The sequence below is a fragment of the Hemicordylus capensis genome, chromosome 3 (genome assembly GCF_027244095.1).
Source record: "Hemicordylus capensis ecotype Gifberg chromosome 3, rHemCap1.1.pri, whole genome shotgun sequence".
NCBI classification, from domain to species: Eukaryota; Metazoa; Chordata; class Lepidosauria; order Squamata; family Cordylidae; genus Hemicordylus; species Hemicordylus capensis.
This window is the reverse complement of record NC_069659.1, coordinates 225440608-225462663: the sequence shown is the minus strand read 5'-3', so window position 1 is coordinate 225462663 and position 22056 is coordinate 225440608. Positions and strand designations below refer to the sequence as shown.

Below are 22056 nucleotides of genomic sequence, written 5' to 3'. Positions count from 1 at the left end.
CTCCTCAACAGAGTATCCTGGAGGGAGAAGCTGGGACCACACTGGGCCCCCAGCCTCCCCCAACCAGATCTCTGCAATACATACCAGGTCGGCATCTTCATCCAGAATCAAATCATGGATGGTTTCTGATTTGTACTGGACCAACCTGGCATTACAGAGGAGCAAGGTGAGGTTCCATGGGTGGTTGGCACTGCTCCCCAAGGTCAAAGAGCTGGCAGGACAGCCGGAAGGGGAAACAGCTAGTAGATTTTTATGTTTCCTTCCCCTGTAACGGCCTGCTGACCTGCCAACATTACTTCTTCTTTTCCCCACCACCACCGGAATGGTTGCCCCACAGTCAGTGGACACGCCCCCTGTCTCCCCATCTCCAGGTAAGCCCAGACACGTTCTAAAAGATCCTCACCCAGGACTAGTTAAAACAGAAGCCCCTTTATTAAATGCATTCCACATACTGATTCTGTCCTTGAGTGCTGCCTTCTGGCTGGGGGTTTTCAGCAGGCATCCTCTCACAGAGCACAAGCACAGTACCTCTGAAAGGTATGCTGGGAAATGTAGTCCTTCCCAGTGCTTTCCCAACAGAGCACTGAAGAGAGGGCTCCCCCACTCTTAAAGAGTCATCCCAGCACTGAGAAAAGCACAGTACTGTGTGGAGGTCAGCACAGTGGGAAATGTGAATGGAACTGGCCCTGGGGTGTTTGGTCAGCACCCCAATGTGTGGGCTTTGTGGGGGAACTAACTCTCTAAAGGGGTCAGCTCCACCAGTTTTAAATTGTGCAAACGTTTGGACTCAAGAAATGACTGGATTGAGACAAGCTTATCGTTTCAAAATATAAAAGTAGAATTTATTTTAGTGAGGGGTATACAGAAAGATGATTGTCTGGTTAAAGCAATTAAAAATATGTTTCTAGATAAGTCTACTACTATGAGGCGTTTTACCTTAAAGTCTAATAAAAATAAGTTTCCAGGTAAGCCAATTGCAATGAGATGTTGTAGCTTAAAGTCTAATTTGTATGAGATCCCAGGTGGGCAAGAGAAAAGAGGCTTGAGAGATGAATGTAGAGGGGGTTGGGTTTAAGAAAGGGGAGCAGAGATAGTTTTGGGGCCCCAGGAGGAGCGAAGGCTCATATTAACATGATCTGGACGATGAGACCCAGGACCTCCTGGAGGGACTACAGAGTCTTGCTCCTCAGTGTGACAGGAAGCTAGAGGGGTGTTGAGATGAATAGAGGGGGAAGTGCCCACAAGAAAAGCTTCTCTGTGGGTCCAGCTTCCTATGGGTGCAAGGCAAGCTGGACTGATTGGCAGAAGGATTGATCCAAACAGTCATTTCAAGCTCTTTTCCGGGTGCAAGAGAGCAGAGGATGGAGTCCCAAGTATAGCATGCAAGGGGGCACAAAGATCGCTTGTTGGAGTCCCAGGTGGCAAGACCAAAGGAGCATGAAAGTTGCTGGTTGGAGTCCCAGGTATAGCGCACGATGGAGTATACAAGGAAGCATGAAGGTTGCTTGCTGGGGTCCTTGGAGTCTCCAGTGTATAGCACAGGAAAGCACGAAGATTGTGGGGAGCATCCAATGGAGTCCTAAGTGTAAAGCACAAGGCAGCACATGAGAGTGCTTGTAGTAATGGAGTCCCAAGTAAAAGGCACAAGGGAGCACACTAGGCCATGGAACTGGGGATACTTATATCCCAAAACGTGCCTTGGGGGCACATTCCTGCTGTCGTACTTTGCTGATTAGAGGGGCTAGGGTGAGCCTGGACAGAATGCATTGTGTGTGATCATTCTTCCTGGGTGTGACAATGTGGGGATCACCTTTTGTGTGCAAGGCTGATCGTGATGAAAATCAGAGTATGCAGGTGCACCAGAGAGTATCCATGCCGGGATGGGCTCTCCAGTAGTCCTATCTTCAATGGGTACACCTCTAGCTCTATGTCACTGACTCATCTCTTTTGTGATAGCAATAGCAATAGCACTTACATTTATATACCGCTCTATAGCTGGAGCTCTCTAAGCGGTTTACAATTATTTTAGCATATTGCCCCCAACATTCTGGGTACTCATTTTACCGACCTCGGAAGGATGGAAGGCTGAGTCAACCTCGAGCCCCTGGTCAGAATTGAACTTGTAACCTTCTGGTTACAGGGCGGCAGTTTTACCACTGCGCCACCAGGGGCTGATAGGGAGACTGTTGCCTCACTGCCTTATCTACTTTTCTTCCTGCTTGGCATAATCGGCTTGTAAGCCTGTTGTTATCTCTTGTGAAAGGAGGGAGGGGAGCAAGGTAGTTCACTCTTAGAGTGGCCTTGGATGCCAGTTAACTCACTATAGTTAACTATCGAGTCTACTTAGTTGGGGCTCCCACATGGGGACAGTGGGTGCATCTTATTCCCGTTCCAATTTGTTTTGTTTGCAGTCCAAACTAGGGGTGACTAGCCCACAGCCAACTAAGCGACTTGTCCCCATGTGTATCATAAACCGAGAGCTCTCATTGCGGTGCAGCTCCCGAGCATATCCAAAGTGCAATCTCCAAGCCTGGAGATGCAACTGCAAACAGGGAGGCTCCTGGGAGCTGGGTAGAATAAGCGTAGCTGGTAACAGAAATGGCCGCCACCTGAAAAACAGTGAAGATCAGTGCCTTAGAACCTCCTCTCATGTGCTATAAATGTGGAGTGTATGGGGCTGTAAACACAATTAGTGACACAGACATGGCAATCTCATGAGCCTTCTTCTCTTCGGAAAGTGTGCATGATACTGTGTGGAAAATGTCCAAGTACCTAATTTGCCATGAGCATATCCTGTAAAGTCAGTTGGTACACTGTGTTATGTCATTTATGCAAATCATTACATAAGGTGTGTCAGATGACAGTTTCTTCCACAATTGCTGTTTGCATAGTATTGGGTCACTTGGATTTGCCCACCCTATCAGATCATTCAAAGATCTGGATTACTTGTGCATCCCACCGTGCTCTGAAGTTTGCTTAGTGATGGTGTGCATGTAAAGTTTCCAACACTCTAGGACTGGTCTGGAGTCTTCAGGAATTGGCATCAGGCTCAGGTGACTGTTAAACACAGTAGGGATGTGCATGAACCGAGGTTAATGGATTAGTTCAGACAAGGCCCCGGGGGAGGGGAGTGGTGAGCGCGATCTTTTTAAAAGAGGAGAGCAGGTCCTTACCTGATCTCTGCCACTGCATGTAGCTTCCTTCTGCAGCGGCACTTGTCGCAAGTATCCGTGCACGGTGCCAGTACACTCATGGTGTGTACACATGTGCAGGTGTCATATGTGTGGTCAGGAGCACCATTTATTTTATTTATTTATATTGTTAAATTTATATGCTGCCTTTCATTAAAACAATCCCAAGGCGGTTTACAGCAGAATTTAAACAAGAAGACTGTAAAAATGACACAATTAAAATATTAAGCTAAAAAATATAAAACAAATCTGATTTAAGAATTTAAAACACAAGCATAAAAACAATACAAGGTACAAAGAGCAGCAGCAGAGACAATCATATAAAAGCCTGAGTAAAAAGCCAGGATTTAACATGCTTTTTAAAGCTGTGATGGAGACTGAGGAGCGAATAACCACTGGGAGAGCATTCCAGAGTCTGGGGGCAGCAAAAGAGAAGGCCCTGTCCCACATGCACAACAACCGAGCCTCCCTCATTGTCGGCACCTGGAGCAGAGCCCCCTCCGATGACCTCATCAAGCGGTCACACGCAAATGACACGCACATGTGTGGACACCATGTGTATGCTCTGCTGCATGGGGGTACTTGTGACTAGCACTGCTACAGAAGAAAGATCCTGCCACTCTGCTCCCCACCATGCTGAACCGGTTTGGGAGTGAACCAGTGAGAACCTCGGTTCATGCACATCCCTACTGTGTTTAATAGGCCCCTTGGAGACTGATGCCAATTTCTGGAGACTCCAGAGCATGGACACCAGCACCATGGTGACTCCAGACCATGGGCACCATGCACAGCTTTACACGAGCACCATCATCAAGCAAACTTCAGAGGGTGGTGGGATGCACAAGTATTTCAGATCTTTGAATTATCTTATAGGGTGGGCAGATTCAAGTGACCCAGTATTATGCAAACAGCAATAGTGGGAGCAACTGCCATCTGGACACACCTTATGTAATGATTTGCATAAATGACATAACACAGTGTATCAACTGATTTTACAAGATATGCTCATGGCTAACCACACAATGCTGACAATGAAAATGGCACGCACTCATGTGCAGACACCATGTGCATGCTGGCACCGCACCCAGGTCCTTGGGACAAGTGCCGGCAGCAGTAAGAAGCTGCATGCAGTGGTAGCGGCAAACAGATAAGGACCTGCTCTCCCATTTTTTTAAAAAAAGATCCTGCTTGCTGCTCCCCAACCGATGGCACCAAACCAATGTGCACCAAACCTTGGTTCGTGCACATCCCTGAAACACAATCTTTGAGATTTTAATGGCTTGCTACTGTGAAAAATACTGGCAATGTTGGAGGTAAAAAAACTCTAGGAATAGCTTCACTCAAAATTGGCAACCCTCATGTAAGCAGGTCTTCTCTGCAATAGGCCCCCTTTTCTGGAACTCTCTTTCCTGATTTTCATGTGGCCCCTTCCTTGGCAACTTTTAAACAGGGCGTAAGCATGTTTTTATTTCGGCAGACCTTTCCCAATGTTTCCTGAGATGCCTCAGCTGACTGGTAGTGTGTGTGTTTTTAAGTGGCTTTACCTCTCCCTGTTCTGTGATATTCTAAAATTGATGTTTGCTGCAATCTTTTGTTTTCTTGTATTTTTATTGTTAGCCACTTTGAGTACAATTGGAAAAAAGTGGGATGTATGGTTTTAAATAAATAAATATTGTAATGTTAAACTCGATGTGCAGGAATGGGTACCAAAAAGAAGTACAAAGTTAAACTGGATTCAAAGCTATTTACATGTGTACTCTGGATGTGTGCCAGTTTAAATATATTTGAAATTCGGTAAACTGTCATGGCTTCCCAGAGAAAACGTTTTTGAGAAAATGTTAAGGATTCTTAGCAACGTCAAACTAGAACAGAGCTCCTAGGGTTTTTGGGTTTTGGAGTGATGACAGTTCAACAGGTTTGAAACTGGTTTCAATTTGTAATGTGCCCATGTTATCTTGAATTGTCAGTTTTATCAAACTTTGTGGGAGAGATATATAAGTCCTTTTTTAACAGCATACCCCAGTTGTTCTGAGCAGTTCTATCTGGAATTACTTTTGACAAACCATTTGGGATGTAGTATCTTATAATGTGGTGAAGTATTGTTTTCTGGCTAATAAGACTAGGATAAGAAATGTTGAGAAGCGAGATATGGGGTTGGATTGAATTAAATTTTAGATTATTATAATGCATGGAGCCCTCAGTTTTATGTAATGTTTGAACTCAGGTGTTATGGTTCTGTTTTATGTTTTAACAGTTTATTACTTTATTTGACCAAGTTCGCTTTTATGTAAAGTTCGCTTTTATGTAAAGCATTTGTACTTTGTGTTTTGCTGGTCAAATAACCATAACAATAAAGAAGATTTGGAATGTAAATGTACACCTCAATCATTTTTTCCTCTAAGTTGTACATATTCATATTCTTCTGCCTTTTCTGCTACAATTTGTCTTCTGCCCCCTTTACTCTGAAGGGTTGCAGTGCTGTAGCGTGTACAAAGAATGTAGACTGGTTCCGAATTTGACCATCCCCCAATTATAGTATGGCCCTTGTTTTGATGGATAAGGATCCACAGTGTAACCATTTAAACAAGCTGTGTTTTATTTTCTGAGAAGAAAACAGCTGCAAGAGTCAATGTAGTCTTGTCTTTAATATTATATCCCCCTGCAGCAATCATGTCTCTGTAGAGAACACAGAAAGTATATTCTGTTCTTTACATAATGATGAGACTAAACAGAAGTTGACTCATTTGAGAATATAAATTAGGCAATTTAAGAGATTATGTGTTCATTATGCTTGCTACAGCAGAGGACACGCAAACAATTTTTGAAGGATTCACCAACTGATTAGAAAAAAGGGACCTGGCCAGGGATTTTATATTTATGTAATTATTTATTGCTTTCAGACCACTTGCCAATAAAACACAGGCCTCAGATTTTTATTTAAAAGACAAAACAAAACTGGACACTGTAGGTGACTCGACATCTTTGGGATCGGGCTTTGCCTCTGAACTCATTCTAGATAGTCTGTCCAATTATTGCTGGGCTCCTGCCTTGGACTTCACCCTCCACAGCTGACTGCAATTTGTATTTCATGAGTTGGCAACCCTTATTGCTGGAGCCTTCAAAAATGAAGTTGAAAAGGAACAAAATGTAAGAATTAGCATCAGGGGTGTAGCTAGGGGGAGAGGGGGCCCATGTTCGCCCCTCTCCCCAGCAGCCTGGCAGAGATGAAGAAAATAGGGAGGGGTGGAGCTGGAGGGCCTTCAGGAGCTGGGGGCCTGGGATTTTTGTACCCATCTGCTCAATTATAGCTATACCTCTGATTAGCATATCATAATGGCACATCAGGGAAGTAACTTGCCTAGGGAGCAAGAGGTTGCTGATTCAAATCCCCACTGGTATAAATGTTTCCCAGAGTATGGGAAACACCTATACCGGGCAGCAGTGATACAGGAAGATGCTGAAAGGCATCATCTCATACTGCGTGGGAGGAGGCAATGGTAAACCCCTCCTGTATTCTACCAAAGAAAACCACAGGGCTCTGTGGTCACCAAGAGTCGACACTGACTTGACGGCACAGCTTGCTGCATTGCTAGACAGGACTTTCTAAAACACTATATGCCTTACCTCTGCTAATTGGTAAGAGACACCTTTTTAAATGGTAACGCTCTTGCTCTTTATATTTAGCAAGGGAGAGCAACTATCCATATTCAATCTAGCAACTGCCCCTATTCAACTCATCTCATCAGAAGCTGTTGCCTCTTCTTTGTGTGTGTTTCCCCCCCCCCAAGATCATGAGCCCTTTTGGCACAGGGAACCAGTTGTATAAACCACTTATTTTTAAATAATTAATAATATAATAGATAATTAAATTATTGAGTGTAATTCATGTCCATTTGGTTTCACAAAATTCTGAGCAGAACACATTTCTGTAAGAGTGCACATACTGATTAATATATGATAAGCACAGATCCCGAAGCTCATGTTAAGGATGCGAGCATTTGGGAGTATTGAGAAGGACCATAAGGCATGCCTCAAAATATTAGTTTTGGAAGGGAGGCCTGTTCCCACCCCCAGAACTAAAGCCCACCCCTGAAGAAGGAGAGCACACATATGCTTTGCCGCTACAAAATGCTCCAAGTAAGGTTTCAAAAGGAGGTTTTTCTCCTCTTCCCCTGTCAATAAAGAGGGTACAGTTAATGACACTGTAAGTTATGGGGGTGGGGAGGGGAAAGCAGAAAGAGAGAGAGAGAATTGGGGGAAAGGGGGAGGGAGGGAGCAAGGAAACCCATTGACAGTTGGTGTTAACGGTTACACAAGACACAGACTATATAAAGAAAAAAGGAGAAGATAAATACAAAAAACAGAGGATGTCCCAAAAATAAAAATCTTAACAAAAAGAGATAATGAAAGCCACTTGGCCAAGACAAGTGGTTTTCAGACTCTGTTCCAGGGAACCCCAGAGGAGTCCTCAGTGAGAAACTTCATAATGGTGAACATACTTCCCTGAAAAACAATTTGCCCTGAAAAAAAAACACTTCCCTGAAAAACATTCACAATCACAGGAGAATGTCAGGTAGATCCTAGAGCCTGTACTCATGTTTTAAAGGATGGGGTTGTATAAAAAGACCCACATAAAATAAGAGGAAACATGACTGTAACATGCAGATATTCTATGGTGGATGCACAGAGGTTCTTTCACACACAAATTGATGTGGAAAGGCTTCCCTGAATGTAGAAAGTTTGAAAACTGCTGATCTAAACAATTAGTTCATCAGGTGGTAAAACGATCCCTGGACTGTATGATGTCAGGTTGCAGACCGGCGAATTGCATGACTGAATCATCTTCCTTGTTAAAGAAACAAAAACTCTGAGTCCATTAAGAAATGATATGTTCTGTTACAATCTCTCACCTTAAGTCTGAAGTGATTCTGCCCAGGAAGAGCTTTACCAACTGATGTATGTCTAGAGACCAAGGGTTCCCAAAAACCTTGGGTTTCCATATGTTCCTTCTGCTATAGTAGCTGAGGATGGTGGGAGTTGTAATCCATCAACATCTGGGAACCCAAGGTTTTGATCCTCTGGTCTAATGCTCCTCACTCCCATGAGAGTTGAAGCACCAGCAAAGGGCTCCTTAATCTCTATCTCCCCACAGTACAAAAGCAACAGAGATTCTGTAAGAGTTCTTCTCCTTGTACACTTCAGGGAGAGGAGAGCTGGTCTTGTGGTAGCAAGCATGACTTGTCCCCATAGCTAAGCAGAGTCTGCCCTGGTTGCATATGAATGGGAGACTTGATGCGTGAGCACTGCAAGATATTCCCCTCAGGGGATGAAGCCGCTCTGGGAAGAGCAGAAGGTTTCAAGTTCCCTCCCTGGCTTCTCCAAGATAGGGCTGAGAGAGATTCCTGCCTGCAACCTTGGAGAAGCCGCTGCCAGTCAGTGAAGACAATACTGAGCTAGATAGACCAATGGTCTGACTCAGTATATGGCAGTTTCCTATGTTCCTATGTTCCAGTGCTTTCTCCCAGATAACCAAATGATTATGTGCTTAAAGTTTGAGTTTTTAATCTATATTTTAAACTGATTTAATGTTTTAAACTGTTGTGTTAATTGTATTAAACAGTAAACTGTTGTGTCAATTTTTTGTTGTGTTTTCAGATTGTGAACCCCCCAGGGATTTGTGTATGGGGTGGTATAAAAATGTGTGAAACAAATAATAAATAAACATAAGATGAAAAATCTGATTGAGAAGCTTCTGTTGCTGTTCACACCAGTGTAGAAAAGGTTGAAGAGCCTTTTGCCTGTCCTTCTGAGGTGTGTAATGAAGCTGTTGCTGTTTGCAAGAGGATGTTAAATAACCTGTTCCCTTTCTGTTTGTGCAGAACAGGGTGACTGGCAGGCATACCGTGTTTTCCCAAAAATAAGACAGTGTCTTATATTAATTTTAGCCCCAAAAAATGCACTAGGGCAATTAGCGATACATCAGAAATTACTGCTAGGTCTTACTTTCGGGGTAGGTCTTACTTTCGGGGAAACAGGGTAGTAAGGAAAACCCCTAGATCTGGGAACTATGCTGGGGCCCAAGTTATCTATCCCTTTATTACACAAAATGGCCCCTACTCTAATATAATTCACTCATAAATTATAATGGAGAAATTCCATGTGTCACATAACTACTTTTTATGTATGTGCTACATTTTGACATTTTGCCAAATAACACTGGGAGAGAAGGAAAAGGAAGGATTTCCTGTAAATGGTTTGAAAAGCAAACAAAGATAAAGGGATGGAAGCTGGCCAAAAGATGCAGCTTTAAAATAATAATGTATATCATTTAGACTATAAAACTGTTTGATCAGTAGTCTGTATTATTAAGTCTTTCTTCTTTTATCTGGTCTGTAATCGAAAGAAAGATTCATTCATAGACTATTATCATCACATTGGGTTTTTAGCAGAAATTCCGTTTCAAGAATGGTCTCAGCAACTTCACCTCCACCATAACTGTATCTGCACTTAAACTCAAGTCATGTTTGGTGTGGTTGTATTACTCTGGAAACTTGTATTCATTCAGCCCCAGTGATTTCAATATTAAATATTGTATGCTTGTATTCTTCACCGAGGAATAATTCAGTATTGTATTCAATAGTGTGTGCTTGTATCTTCTACGTGCCTTTCCTACCATGGGAGGAACAGTGCCTCCAGGGCTGAGCACAGTGTTGCTATCATCAGGCATATGCCGGCTGATATTGAAATGTTGCTCAGCCCTGCAGGTACTGATACAGGGTAGAGAAGATACTTGGAAGGTGCTGTACACGAGTGGATCCTTGTAATAGCGGTGAGCACTGAAATCCTTGTCATCACTGTGAGCAGTGTAGTCTACTCTGACTAGCAACAGGTCTCCAGGAGCTCAGGTGGATGTTTTACCAGATCCTTTAACTGAATATGTCAGGGACTGAATTTGGAGCCATCTGCATGGAAAGCATGTGCTCTGCCACTGAGCTATTCCCCTTCCCGTTCTGCAGCAAGGAAAGTAAGATTCAGTGTAGTGTATCTTTTGTGCAAGGCAAATGCATATGAATATATTTACACATTTTTCATAATTTATACTTCTTTCACTAGTCATGAGAAGTGAGCAAGGAGCAATTCGGGATACTTAAGCTGCACCCTCTAACCCCTGAAAATCCTGCTCATGCTCCTTTTAAAATTGCCATTGCCCAAATGATTTCGATCAAGCCTATATTTTCAGGCATAAAAGGATAGAAAATTGCTTTTCTTCAAAAAGAAAACCAGAGGTTTGCTGAATTCATGAGAACATAAAAAGTGCCCTGCTGGATCGGACTGTTCAGCATCCCAAATGTCCGGCATCCAACTGTCCAAAATGTCCGGCATCCTGATTCCCACAGTGGCCAGCCAGATGCCTTTGGGAAGCCCACAAGCAGGAGGTGAAGGCACTAGGCCTCCCTGTTAGTGCCCATCTCAGCAAATAGTATCCAGCATCTTAATTAACCAATCAATTAATTACATTTTTATACTATACTGACCCATTCAGCCATGGTTGGTTACGAAAACAACAACAAAACAACAAAAATTAAGAATAGATCACAATAACAATTTAAAATAGTTAAAAAGTTAAAACAATGAAGCCAGGCTGAAAAAAAGGAAGAGTCTTAAGGGCTCTCTTGACGGCCACAAGTGTTGTTAAGCCTCAGATTTCTGTGGGGAGTGCAATTCACAGTTTAGGAGCAGCTGCAGAGAAGTCACCACCAGACTTTGGTGGCATTTCAGTGCTGGTTGGATCAGTGGCAGCTTGAGGTGGACCTCTCTTGATTACCTTAGTACATGACTGGGATTGTGAAGAAGAAGGCATTCTCTTAGGTAATCTGGGCCTAAACTGTTTAGGGCTATAAAGGTAATTGCCAGCACTTCGTATTTCACCTGGAAACAAATCAGCAATCAACGCAACTATTTTAAAACAAACATAATATGATCTCTTCAGATACCCCTGAGATCAGTCTGCCTCATTTTGAACTACTGAAATCTCCAAACTATGTCCAAAGGCAACCCTGCATAGAGATCACTGCAGTAGTCAATTCTAGAGGGTACCATTTTGAGATCATTCTCTTCAATAAATGGAAGTAGTTATAAAAAGTGTTTCTGACCATAATCTCTGAAGTTGATAAAAAGTGCTTCTGGCCATAACTTCGGAATCTGGAGGTAGCATATAGTCATGAAGAATGGCCATTGATAGATTTGTCCGCTATGAATGCATCTAGCCCACTTTTAAAGACATCTAGGCTAGTGGTCATCAGCACATCTTGTGGTAGTAAATTATCTAAATTAATGGTGTACTTTGTGAAGAAGTGTTTTCTTTAATCTCTTGCCAATAAGAAAAACTTGTCTTTGTCAACTTTTTCTGTCCCATGCATAAAGATAAAGTGTAAAGTGTGCCGTTGAGTCGGTGTCAACTCCTGGAGCCCACAGTGGTTGTCTTTGGTAGAATACAGGAGGGGTTTACCATTGCCATCTCCCGCACAGTTTGAGATGATGCCCTTCAGCCTCTTCCTATATTGCTGCTGCCCGATAGAGGTGTTTCCCATAGTCTGGGAAACATACCAGCAGGGATTCAAACTGGCAACCTCTGGCTTGCTAGTCAAGTCATTTCCCCACTGCACCATTAGGTTTTTATAAGTCTCTATTATATCTCTCTTTAGTTGCTGTTTCTTAAATGAAAAAGCCCCAGAGCCTTTCCTCATGGGAAAGGTGACCCAGATCTCCAGTAATTTTGGTTACCCTTTTTGGCACCTTTCCCAGCCAATATCCTTTCTGAGACGTGACCTTTCAGATGTGAACCTTTCAGAGCCCACAACAAAATTCCATGCTTTTGTTGCAAACACACAGACCTGTCACCTGCTCCAGCAAGGGAGGTCTGTGTGTGAAAGCGGGTCTGTGGTGCTTAGCAGTTAAAACAAATGCAGAGTACATTCTGACCTGCTCATCTAGACCCCATAGAACTGCTAATTTCCCCCACAGAAATGCTAATCTAGACCCCATGGAACTAGCTGGACGCAGATGAGAATAAATTTCCCATCTGGGGCCATGACAACCAGTCATGCATAGTTAGTTATGGACTGCTACAACTAAGGTACTGGTGACTGGGCAGATCACACTGAACCTGCTGGCCTTCTAATCCCTCCCAGCTACAAAAAGAATAGTCTCTTCTCAAAGGCCAGCCTCTCATAACTGGTTTTCTTTACATTCAAAAAAGCCCTGCTCCCTTCATAGGCTCAGTATGTGTCCGTGTCAGTTATTGTCTGGTCACACACCTGACTGCTTTCCTCTCCCTCTGCTTTATCCTTTTAACACAGAGAAGCAAAATACAGAGATGTCATCATGCAGATCAAAACGGCATGTAAATTTTGCAGGGAGAGGCTGAACCGACGCAGACCCTTAGGGTGCATTTCTTCATTGCGCAAGTACTGGTAGCAACTCAGCAAGAGGCAATAGCATCGCTAGGAAGCATTCATGTAGCCCATGTTTTCAGATGCTACATTTTGCAAGCAGCCACTCTCGTCTCCCCACTTCTGTAGTTGCCTCTGCCCTGCGCACAAATAGTGAAAGTTTGAGTTACCTTCATAAAAATACACCTAGCTGTAATGGCTGGCAGAGAGCTGGTGTTACTCATGCAGCATGATGTACAAAAAAGTGGCGCATATCTGTCCAGCTATGCTGAGTAACACAATCACACTGGAACAGGAGGCTATTACCATCTATCAGGTACATGGCAGACAAAAAGCTTCCTAAACATGTATCGGTTAGCAGGGTTACCAGTTGTTTTTACCAATCCTGCTCCTACACTTATAACAACAGCCCCACATGCAGAAAAGCAGCCAATGAATCTCTTCTTGTATGGAGATAAATTGACAGAGAAAGCATTGATATGAAATGTCTGTGTGTCAGGCTGCTTAAAGTACAGGAGCAGGGCCAGTTAAAGTTGGCAACTTGATAGGTTGTTTTCTCTCTCTACCGCTTCTCCCTCCAGCTTCTTTTCCCTGTAACTTGGCAAATGTGGATCTGGAATCCTGACTGTGGGGAAGAGAGCGAATAAAGGGAGGTAAAGGTAAAGTGTGCCATCAAGTCGATTTGGACTCCTGGTGCCCACAGAGCCCTGTGGTTTTCTTTGGTAGAATACAGGAGGGAGAAGGAAGGTTAAATGATCCCCTTTCATCTACATATCTCAATTGCAAATTGCCCCCTTGGTCCACCACTTTGCAGCTGTTCAGCAACCTGAATCTGCTGCCAACCATGTAGTTCGGGTTCTTTCTCTCTTTAATTGCTGACTTTTCTGGGTCAGATTTCCAGATAGACCTCCTGTTTGGTGTTTTTTTTTTAAAAAAATCAAAAAATCCTGTGAGAACTGTAAAGGAAAAGTCTTGAGGAGATGCAATATGGAGAATGAAACTTACTTTTAAGTAAGTTTCATTCTCCATCCCTGTTTCCTAGAACTACTCTGCCAAGAATGAACAAAATCCCTAGAGAATGTGAATATCTGCCAAAATCTTGCATTTGTCTCATCACCTCATGGCCATTGACTTCAGACTTGGCTGCTGAACCATCTACCCATGTCATCAGAGTACATTTCCATATCTGCCAATGATATTGCTTTCTGGGTAAGCCATGGGGCTGAACTATAGGAAGTAGAAGAGGCAATGAGCAAACCTTATTGAACTGATATGCCCAGAACAGGTTTGTGTGTGTGTATGCCAGTGGTAGCTAGGCAGGTAACCTGGCCTCTGTTAGCAATATAAACAAAGAATGCACAAAGAAACTTCATAGTGCTCCAGAGTCCAGAATTATACTACAGTAAAGTTGAAATATTATATACTTCCTGGGAATAAGTCCCACTGAAATCAGTGCTAAACGCAATGAAACAGCTACTTTTGCAATTAAACTAGTTTGAAGTTTATCTGTTTATCAGAAGCAAGTTTCACTGGCTTCAGTGGGAATTACTTCCCAACAAGTGTGCATAAGATTGCAGCCTTAGTCCCCCGATGCATTGAGAGTGAGACTATGCAAGTTTTACCTTTAAGTAACATATGCTTGGTGGAAATTTGCTAATATGGATTGTTCAAACCACTCACCTGGCCTTATACCAAAAGACTGGAAGTAAGTGGAATTTATTTGAATGGGACTTACTTCCATATAGTTGTGTTTACAGCCTGATCCTACCCATGTTTACTTGGGAGCCATATTCAATAGGATATACTCTCAATAAAGTGTGCACAGAATTGCAGCCATGAATCTGGAAGTAAGTCCAATTAAATTTACTGGGACTTGCATCTGATCTGAGTAAACATGCATAGAGTCAAACTATGATTAACAAGACTGCCCCAAAGATCCTGTATTGTAGTTTCAGTAGCCTCAACCACTTCTTTAAAAGTGTTCAACATTCACTGTTATCCAGGGGTGGCGCCACTAATGAGAAACAAGGTTCAAAGAACCCAGGCCGCCAATGAAAAAGGCTGCTGGAGCCCCCATTGCGTGTGACATCACAGGCAAAGGAGGCATGGCCTGATTGCTGGAGGGCCCACCCCAGTCATCTCAATATAAATTCCAGGTAGTGTTTGCTGCCTGGATGCATTTATTTCCCTTTCTCTATCTCCCTGGAGGGAGAGGAAAGGAAAAAACTGCTGCCAGCCAGCAAGCACAGGATGGAAATGAGCCCGGGAGAGCTTACACAGGGCGTTCCAGAGCACATGACATCACACACATGTAGGCGTGCCTGGGCTCCAGAGCGCTCTGTGCAAGCTCTCCTGAGCTCATTCCCAGCCAGTGTGCTTGTGGGCTGGCAGCATTGATTTCCCTGCCTCTCCCTCCAGCAAGGGAGAGGAAGGGAAATAAATGCATCCAGGCCACAAACACTGCCTGGAAATGTTATTGGGAGAGCTCACTCAGGGCTCTCCTGAGCCTGGGCACATCCATGTGTGTGAGATGTCATGCGCATGGGGCATCACTGGTGGGGCCGGTGGCGGGGCAGGACACAGGTGATCATTTGGTTGGCTCCACCAATGCTGTTAGTAACTTTTTACAATTGCCCATTCCTGAGACCATAACTAGATGAATTATTAATATTATAATATTATTTATTAGATTTCTATACCGCTTCAATCAGGTGGTTCTAGGCAGTTCACAAATGTAGAAATAGATTTTAAAAACCAAACCCATTAAAACCAGTTTGAAACCAGTGCTCTAAAGCACTGAAATGATTCTCGGTGTTTTGTATCAAAATATTGACGTATTTTGGTGCAAAAGTACTGAAATTGTTTTTTGGTGTTTTATGGTTGTTACTGTTTAACAGATGATAACGTTTTAAATGTGATTTTAATGAAATTTTATTGTCTTTTAACTTTTGTAAACTGTCTTGGGATGCCTTATGAAAGGCAGTACAAAAATTGAATATATAAGGGCCAGGCTAAAATATGTGTTTAGGGCTCTTTGAAAGGCTGCTAAAACTCTTAAGCCTCTAATATCCATAGGGAGCACAGTCCAGAACCCAGGAGCAGCTACAGAGAAGGCCTGATCCCGAGTAGCCACCAAGCAAGCTGGTAGCAGTGAGTGACAGACCTCTCCTGATAACCTTAAAGTGTGATGGGGATCACACTGAAGAAGGTGCTCTCCCAGGTAACCCAGTCCTAAGCCATTTAGGGCTTTAAAGGCAATTACAGCACTTTGTATTTTCCCCAGAAGCATATCAGCATTTGGCAGCCAGTGCAGCTGTTTTAAAACAGGCATAATATGGTCTCCCCAAGAAACTCCAGAGATCAGTCTGGCTGCTGCATTTTGAACTAACTGAAGTTTCCAAATGACATACAAAGGCAGGCCCATATACAGTGCATTGCAGTAGTCCAGCCGAGAGGTTACCAGTGAATGCAGCACAGTTTTGAGATAATTATCTTCAAGACATGTCAACCGAAGCTGACAGAAAACGCTCCTGGCCATAGCCTCCATCTGAGACACCAGGTTGAGGCCTGGGTTCAGAAGAACTCCTAAGCTGCGTACTTTATGCAAAGTATATCCACAGAAGTCAGTTGAGCTTATCTGGAGTATCCATAAAATCCTACAGTGTCTATGCATTTCTGTGTTGGCAGTTAGCTTTAGGGTCTGGAAACCAAATCACATAAGGAACAATAAGATCAGAGTATGTTTAGCTTGGAAGTTTTTCACTCCGGGCTTTTGAAGCCCTTTAGCTCACATCTCCTCAGGAACGGAGGGTGTTCACATACTGGGCAGATTTACCCCGAAGTTCTTGTGAGCTGTTGGGTAGCACTTCACACACAATTGGGATTTTTCACTGTGCCTTAGAGTGCAGCCCGGTTTATATCCGGGGTTAAAAAAATCCACTTTTTGCATCCAGTTTTTGGGATAACTTTGAGTTTGCTGTAAAGCCTCCCAGAAAACTTGGGGTAAAGCCTGCTGTGTAGAGAACTCCCTGGAGGGAATGCGGGGTGGGGGGTGGGATTAAGGGGAGATGGGCTTAATCCTCAGATGATCTGAGGGCTCTCCTCAGATATTTGAAGAGCTGTCACACAGAAGAAGGAGATAACTTGTTCTCTTTTGCTCCTGAAGACAGAACTAGAAGTTTTTGTTTCTCTCTGCCAATCCAGAAAATAAGTGGGAGGAGAGCTGGTCTTGTGGTAGCAAGCATGATTTGTCCCCTTAGGTAAGCAGGGTCCACCCTGGTTGCATATGAATGGGAGACTACATGTAAGCATTGTAAGATATTCCCCTTAGGGGATGGAGCTGCTCTGGGAAGAGCAGAAGGTTCCAAGTTCTCTCCCTGGCATCTCCAAGATAGGGCTGAGATTCCTGCCTGCAACCTTGGAGAAGCCACTGCCAGTCTGTGAAGACAATATTGAGCGAGATGGACCAGTGGTCTGACTTGGTATATGGCAGGTTCCTATGTTGCTATGAATGGGTCAGAATGTCAAGGAGGTGCTGTGTGTCAGAGGCTCTCGAGTCCATGAAGTGAGGAGATATCCTGTTCTTGAGGGGTGGTAGTACCCCGGAAGGAACAGCTTGGTGGTACTCCTGGATTTGCTGGAGGCCCAGGTGGCAGCGGTGGCCAGGAGTGCCTATTTTCAACTTAGGCTTGTCTGTCTGCTATGGCCTTTTCTGGACAGAGATAGCCTGGCCATAGTGATCCATGCTCTGGGAACCTCCAGACTGGACTATTGTAATGCGCTTTATGTGGGGCTGCCCCTGAAGACGGTTTGGAGGCTAAAACTAGTGCAGAATGCAGCAGCAAGACTGCTGATGGGTATTTCTGGCCAGATGCACATCATGCTGGTCTTAAAGGAACCACACTGGTTGCCAATTTGCCACCAAGCCTGAGTCAAGCTTTTAACATAAAGCCCTGAACAACCTGGGACCCAACTACTTGAAGGAACGCCTTCTCCCATATAGACCTGCCCATCAGTTAAGATCTGTAGGAGAGGCCCTCTTGGTAGTGCCACCATTGTCGGCAGTTAAAGGTGTAGGGGCACATGAGAGGGCTTTCTCTGTGGTGGCCCCTAGGTTGTGGAATGTTCTCCTCTCTGAGGTGTGGCAGGCTCCAACATTGTGGAGAATGGTGACGATGCAACTCTTTACCCTGGCCTTTGACTAGACACGTAGTGGTTCTTCACCTTTCAGGCACTGAATTTTTTTTTACTGTATATTTGATTTTATGATGCTGAATTTTAATTATGTTTTATATTGGTTTTATTGTCACTCTGTGACCTTTGGGTATAGGATGGGCTAGAAATGTTAAAGAGATAAATAATTAAATAAATAAGGAAGTAGATTCCGGCTGCTAGACACTAGAAGGCATTTCCAATTCCTAACTAGAAGTTGTTCAACAGTGGAACCGTCAGCCTTGACAGTGGTGGCCTCACCTGAGGTCAGGGGCATAGCTATAATTGAGCGATAGGATTCAAAGAACACAGGCCCCCAGATCCTGAGGGCCCTCCAGATCCATGCCTCCCTATTTTCTTCATTATCTCCCTCACTCTGGGGGGCCGCCAGAGAGAGGGATGAACACGGCCCCCTCTCTCCTAGCTACGCCCCGGCCTGAGGTTTTCAAAGCGAGGCTGGACAGCCATCTGTCAACAAAGTTGTTGTCTCCTACCACCGAGAAGGGGGTGGGGCTAGAAGAGACCTCCAAGCTTCCCCCCAACTCTAAAGCTCTATCTCTGATGATCTGCAATTGCCAAGCCCACCTTTGCAAAAAAGAAACAGGGCAACAGGATGCAGTTCCGAAGTTAGACTCCATCCCACCGACGGAGTTCGACGGGCTTCGTTCCCTCCCTCACAAGCAGACTTTACACACACCTTCCCTTCTTAAGGCGAAGCCTTCACCTTCGAGCGTGCAGGCAGCGAGGCGACTACGCCCCCTCGCTTTCCAGGAGCGGGGCGGAGCTAATTCTCTGGAAACTTGCGGCGGGTCTTTCCCCGCCTTTGGGGCTGTAGCCGCTGATTTAACCTGTTGGTTTCCTGCTATACCGCGGCGCGCCTTGCGGTAACCAAGGCAGGGTGTGGGAGCACTGCTAGCGCAACTTAGCAATAAGAGTCTCTAAGAGTAGCCTTAAAGGGGCTCCGACCTTTACCAGACCACTCTTTCCTCCTTCTCAGTCAGAGGTGTGCCTGTGTGGAAGAGAACCTCGCAACATGGCCTCCTCCTCCTCCCTAGGCGTGGGTGCCCAAGGAGTGGACCAGGTGAGCGAACTGCCCTCTCTCGCGCTTCCTCCCTCGAAGTTGCCCGTTGCTCTGCAAACTCTCGCCATCTGCCTTCCTTCCTTGGACTTTGCCTGCCTTTTCTTTCTTTTTGGAGGAAGAGAGGGGAGGGTCTGTGACTTTCTCCTGTGTTTAGCCACACCGCCGGGGACCCTGTCTGGGGTAGCCAAGCCAAGGAAGGCTAGAAGGCTCTGAATCAAGGCTCCGTCCAGACCGACATGTGCAGCTGAAGCCTCTGCAGACTTTTGTGCGCGCTCACCTTGGGAGTAAGTCCCCCTGAATGTATTGGGGCTTGCTTCCGAGGAAGCAGGGACTGAAACGGGCTGCACATCGAGCTGTGATTTCTCGGGCTTTTCCTACTTTCCGCGTGGAAAACTTGCAATGCTTGATAAAGGCGTTTATAGCTTGTCTCTTTATTAGCATCTGCGTGGTCCATCTTTTTTTTTTTTTTTAAAAAAAATTAAATTCCTAAGGGAAGCTTGTATCCTCGGAGTCTCTTGATAGGACATTCACTGTACCGTGTTAAGTGATCCTGAAAAGAAACTCTTACTTAAAAACATATGAAGGACTTTAAGGTCCTTTATGGATCACACCCAGGTCCAATTAGTCCAGCATTTTTAAACAATAATTTCAGTAACTAGCAAACTGGCCAGTGCTTCACACCAGTAATATGCCTTCTGCCCATATACTTTCTCTCCTAACATAATATTGGGTGCAGCTTGTTGTTCTTTACTAGCTCCCTGTCAAACATAAGAACACCTGCAGCTTCAGGTAAGCCTTGTGGAAGATGGAGGGGGAGCTCTTCATGATGCTAGCTGAAGTGAGTAAGATGATCATCATCATGCACATACCTGGGAGGAGTTTGCCTTGATCTTAGTAGGACTTGCTTCCAAGTAAAACATACACGATGGGACTGAACTGAAACTCTTCTAGTTGCATTTGCACTAGTTATATATGTATATAGGAATGCTGACAAAGGGATTGTCAGTAAAACAGGGATTCATTATGAAATATTCCATCAAGGCAAAGATTTAAAGCTGCTGTTGATATACTTTTCCTTGATGGGGGATTCTGTATAGTGGATTATGTGCAAAAACATTGTCAGAAAGCAAAATTATCGTGGGTTATTCATATGTTTTCTGTGTAGGGCATAAGGGCAATAGGCCAAATGATATGAGATCTGTCACTGGGTCAGTTGCTTGACAGCATTGTAACAGTTTGACAGCTGCTTGCTTGGGCTAACCGGAGAGATAATTTCTTCTTCTGTGTCTCTTAGTCTAGAAGACTTGTTCTGCTTTACTTAAATTCAGTTGTGGGTATGATGTATTTTGCAGAATTTCTGGAATATGTCTTTTACTCAGGCATGAAGGCTGCACAGCCATCCTATGGCTCAACATATGTGCAGTTGTTGGTCACTTACTGCATGGAAGTCAGATGTTTTCCCTCAGGAAAATGGTTCTCTGTGTGTCTGTGTAGTGCTCATACAGTAGTGTGTTGTTTGGGAGAACCTGATTTACTTGTCGAGATAGTGGAGCTATTGAAAATAGGATAAATAACCACTTCCTCACCTCTGCTTGCACTAGGTTGTGACCAGTGTTCTCTCTAATAGAAAATTAGATGTTCTCGACTACAACTCCCAGTATCCTCTGTCAAAGCCCACTGCAACTAGAGATTCTAAGAGCTTTAGTCAACAACATCTGGGATTCCCTCTTACAGGGAACACTGGTTGTGTCCTTTGCAGCAGTGCTTTACCTAAAAATAAAAAGGATTGGGATGATGAAGAGAGTGAAACTGGCACATTAAGGCCAAGTGTGGAGAAGCCCCTTGTCAGTTCTACTATAACAGGTGTCCATTTGAACTTGGGTCATCAAACTCAGAGGGTTGAAGATTTCTGAGACCTCACCTATAATTTGTCATAGAAAATTGCCAACTTAAAAATAACTCTTCCTATCCAAGTCCACTTTGCCACCCTTCCATATCTTGTCTGCCGAAATCCCTTCAACAAAGCCATTGCTTCCCCCCAGATGCCAGCCTCTCTGGTTCTGAGCATCCCATGTTCCTTGCCATTCAAGATACATGCCACTGCTTATCCTCCAAAATTCTGCACGCCAAAACAGTTCCCTTGTCTGTTCCACCAGTCGAAGTATCCCTGTCACCACAAGATCTCCTTTCCCACTATCTAAGGACTGATATCACTGTCCATTCATTCTTTCCTTTTGTCCTTGCAGATTGTAAGTTCCATGCTCTTTAAAATAATGGTGCTGCTAATTTAAAGAGGATAGGGAAGAGGCTGGTGTTGAAGCAAGCAATATCAGACACCGGTAGGTCAGCCCCTTTGCTCTACAAAGGGCCTTTATAGTTTAGCTTTTAAAATGCACATGATAACTTAAAATAAATTAAATTAAAATGCACATGATAACTTAAGTGTAAAGTGTGCCATTGAGTCGATGTCGATTCCTAGCGACCACAGAGCCCTGTGGTTGTGCTTGGTAGAATACAGGAGGGGTTTACCATTGCTATCTCCTGTACAGTATGAGATGATGCCTTCCAGCATCTTCCTATATTGCTGCTGCCCGATATAGGTGTTTCCCATATTTTTGGGAAACATACCAGCTGCCCGATATAGGTGTTTCCCATATTTTTGGGAAACATACCATCCCATATTTTTGGGAAACATACCAGCGGGGATTCAAACCGGAAACCTTTGGCTTGCCTTTCAGCATCTTCCTATATTGCTGCTGCCTGATATAAGCGTTTCCCATAGTCTGGGAAACATACCAGCAGGGATTCGAACTGGCAACCTCTGGCTTGCTAATCAAGTCATTTCCCTAATGCACCATTAGGTGGCTGTTGTAAGTGTGCTATAGGCTGTTTTGGAATACCAAAAGTCCTGGCTGGCTTACATCTTGTAGTAAAATCTGAAGATTACCTTGTGACTGAGAAATGGGGATTTCCCCACATTTTGCCTTGATACTGGTCTATTCAACTACCAGGTATGTTCTTTCTGTTAAGCTGCTCTGGCAGCTGCTGCTACTACTACTACTACTACAAATATGTATATATAACTTTTCAACAGGGTGGATAAAAATACATGCTTTTTTAA

At 44.0% G+C, this 22056-nt stretch overlaps 1 protein-coding gene and 1 long non-coding RNA gene across 2 annotated transcripts in view; one reads left to right on the top strand and one right to left on the bottom strand.

Moving 5' to 3' along the window:
- Positions 1–6058: 6058 nt before the first annotated feature.
- Positions 6059–19174, bottom strand: LOC128349865 (uncharacterized). The gene is made up of 2 exons (XR_008319046.1): positions 18440–19174; positions 6059–6307 (listed from the first exon to the last, which is right to left on the bottom strand). It is a non-coding gene; the product is annotated as an uncharacterized LOC128349865 (long non-coding RNA).
- The window catches only part of ANK3 (ankyrin 3), a 661543-nt gene continuing 658172 nt past the window's right edge, over positions 18686–22056 (top strand). The window contains exon 1 of the mRNA XM_053306987.1: positions 18686–18935. Coding sequence (XP_053162962.1) covers positions 18888–18935 — 48 coding nt within the window. The 5' untranslated portion in view covers positions 18686–18887. The remainder of the gene's footprint in view (positions 18936–22056) is intronic.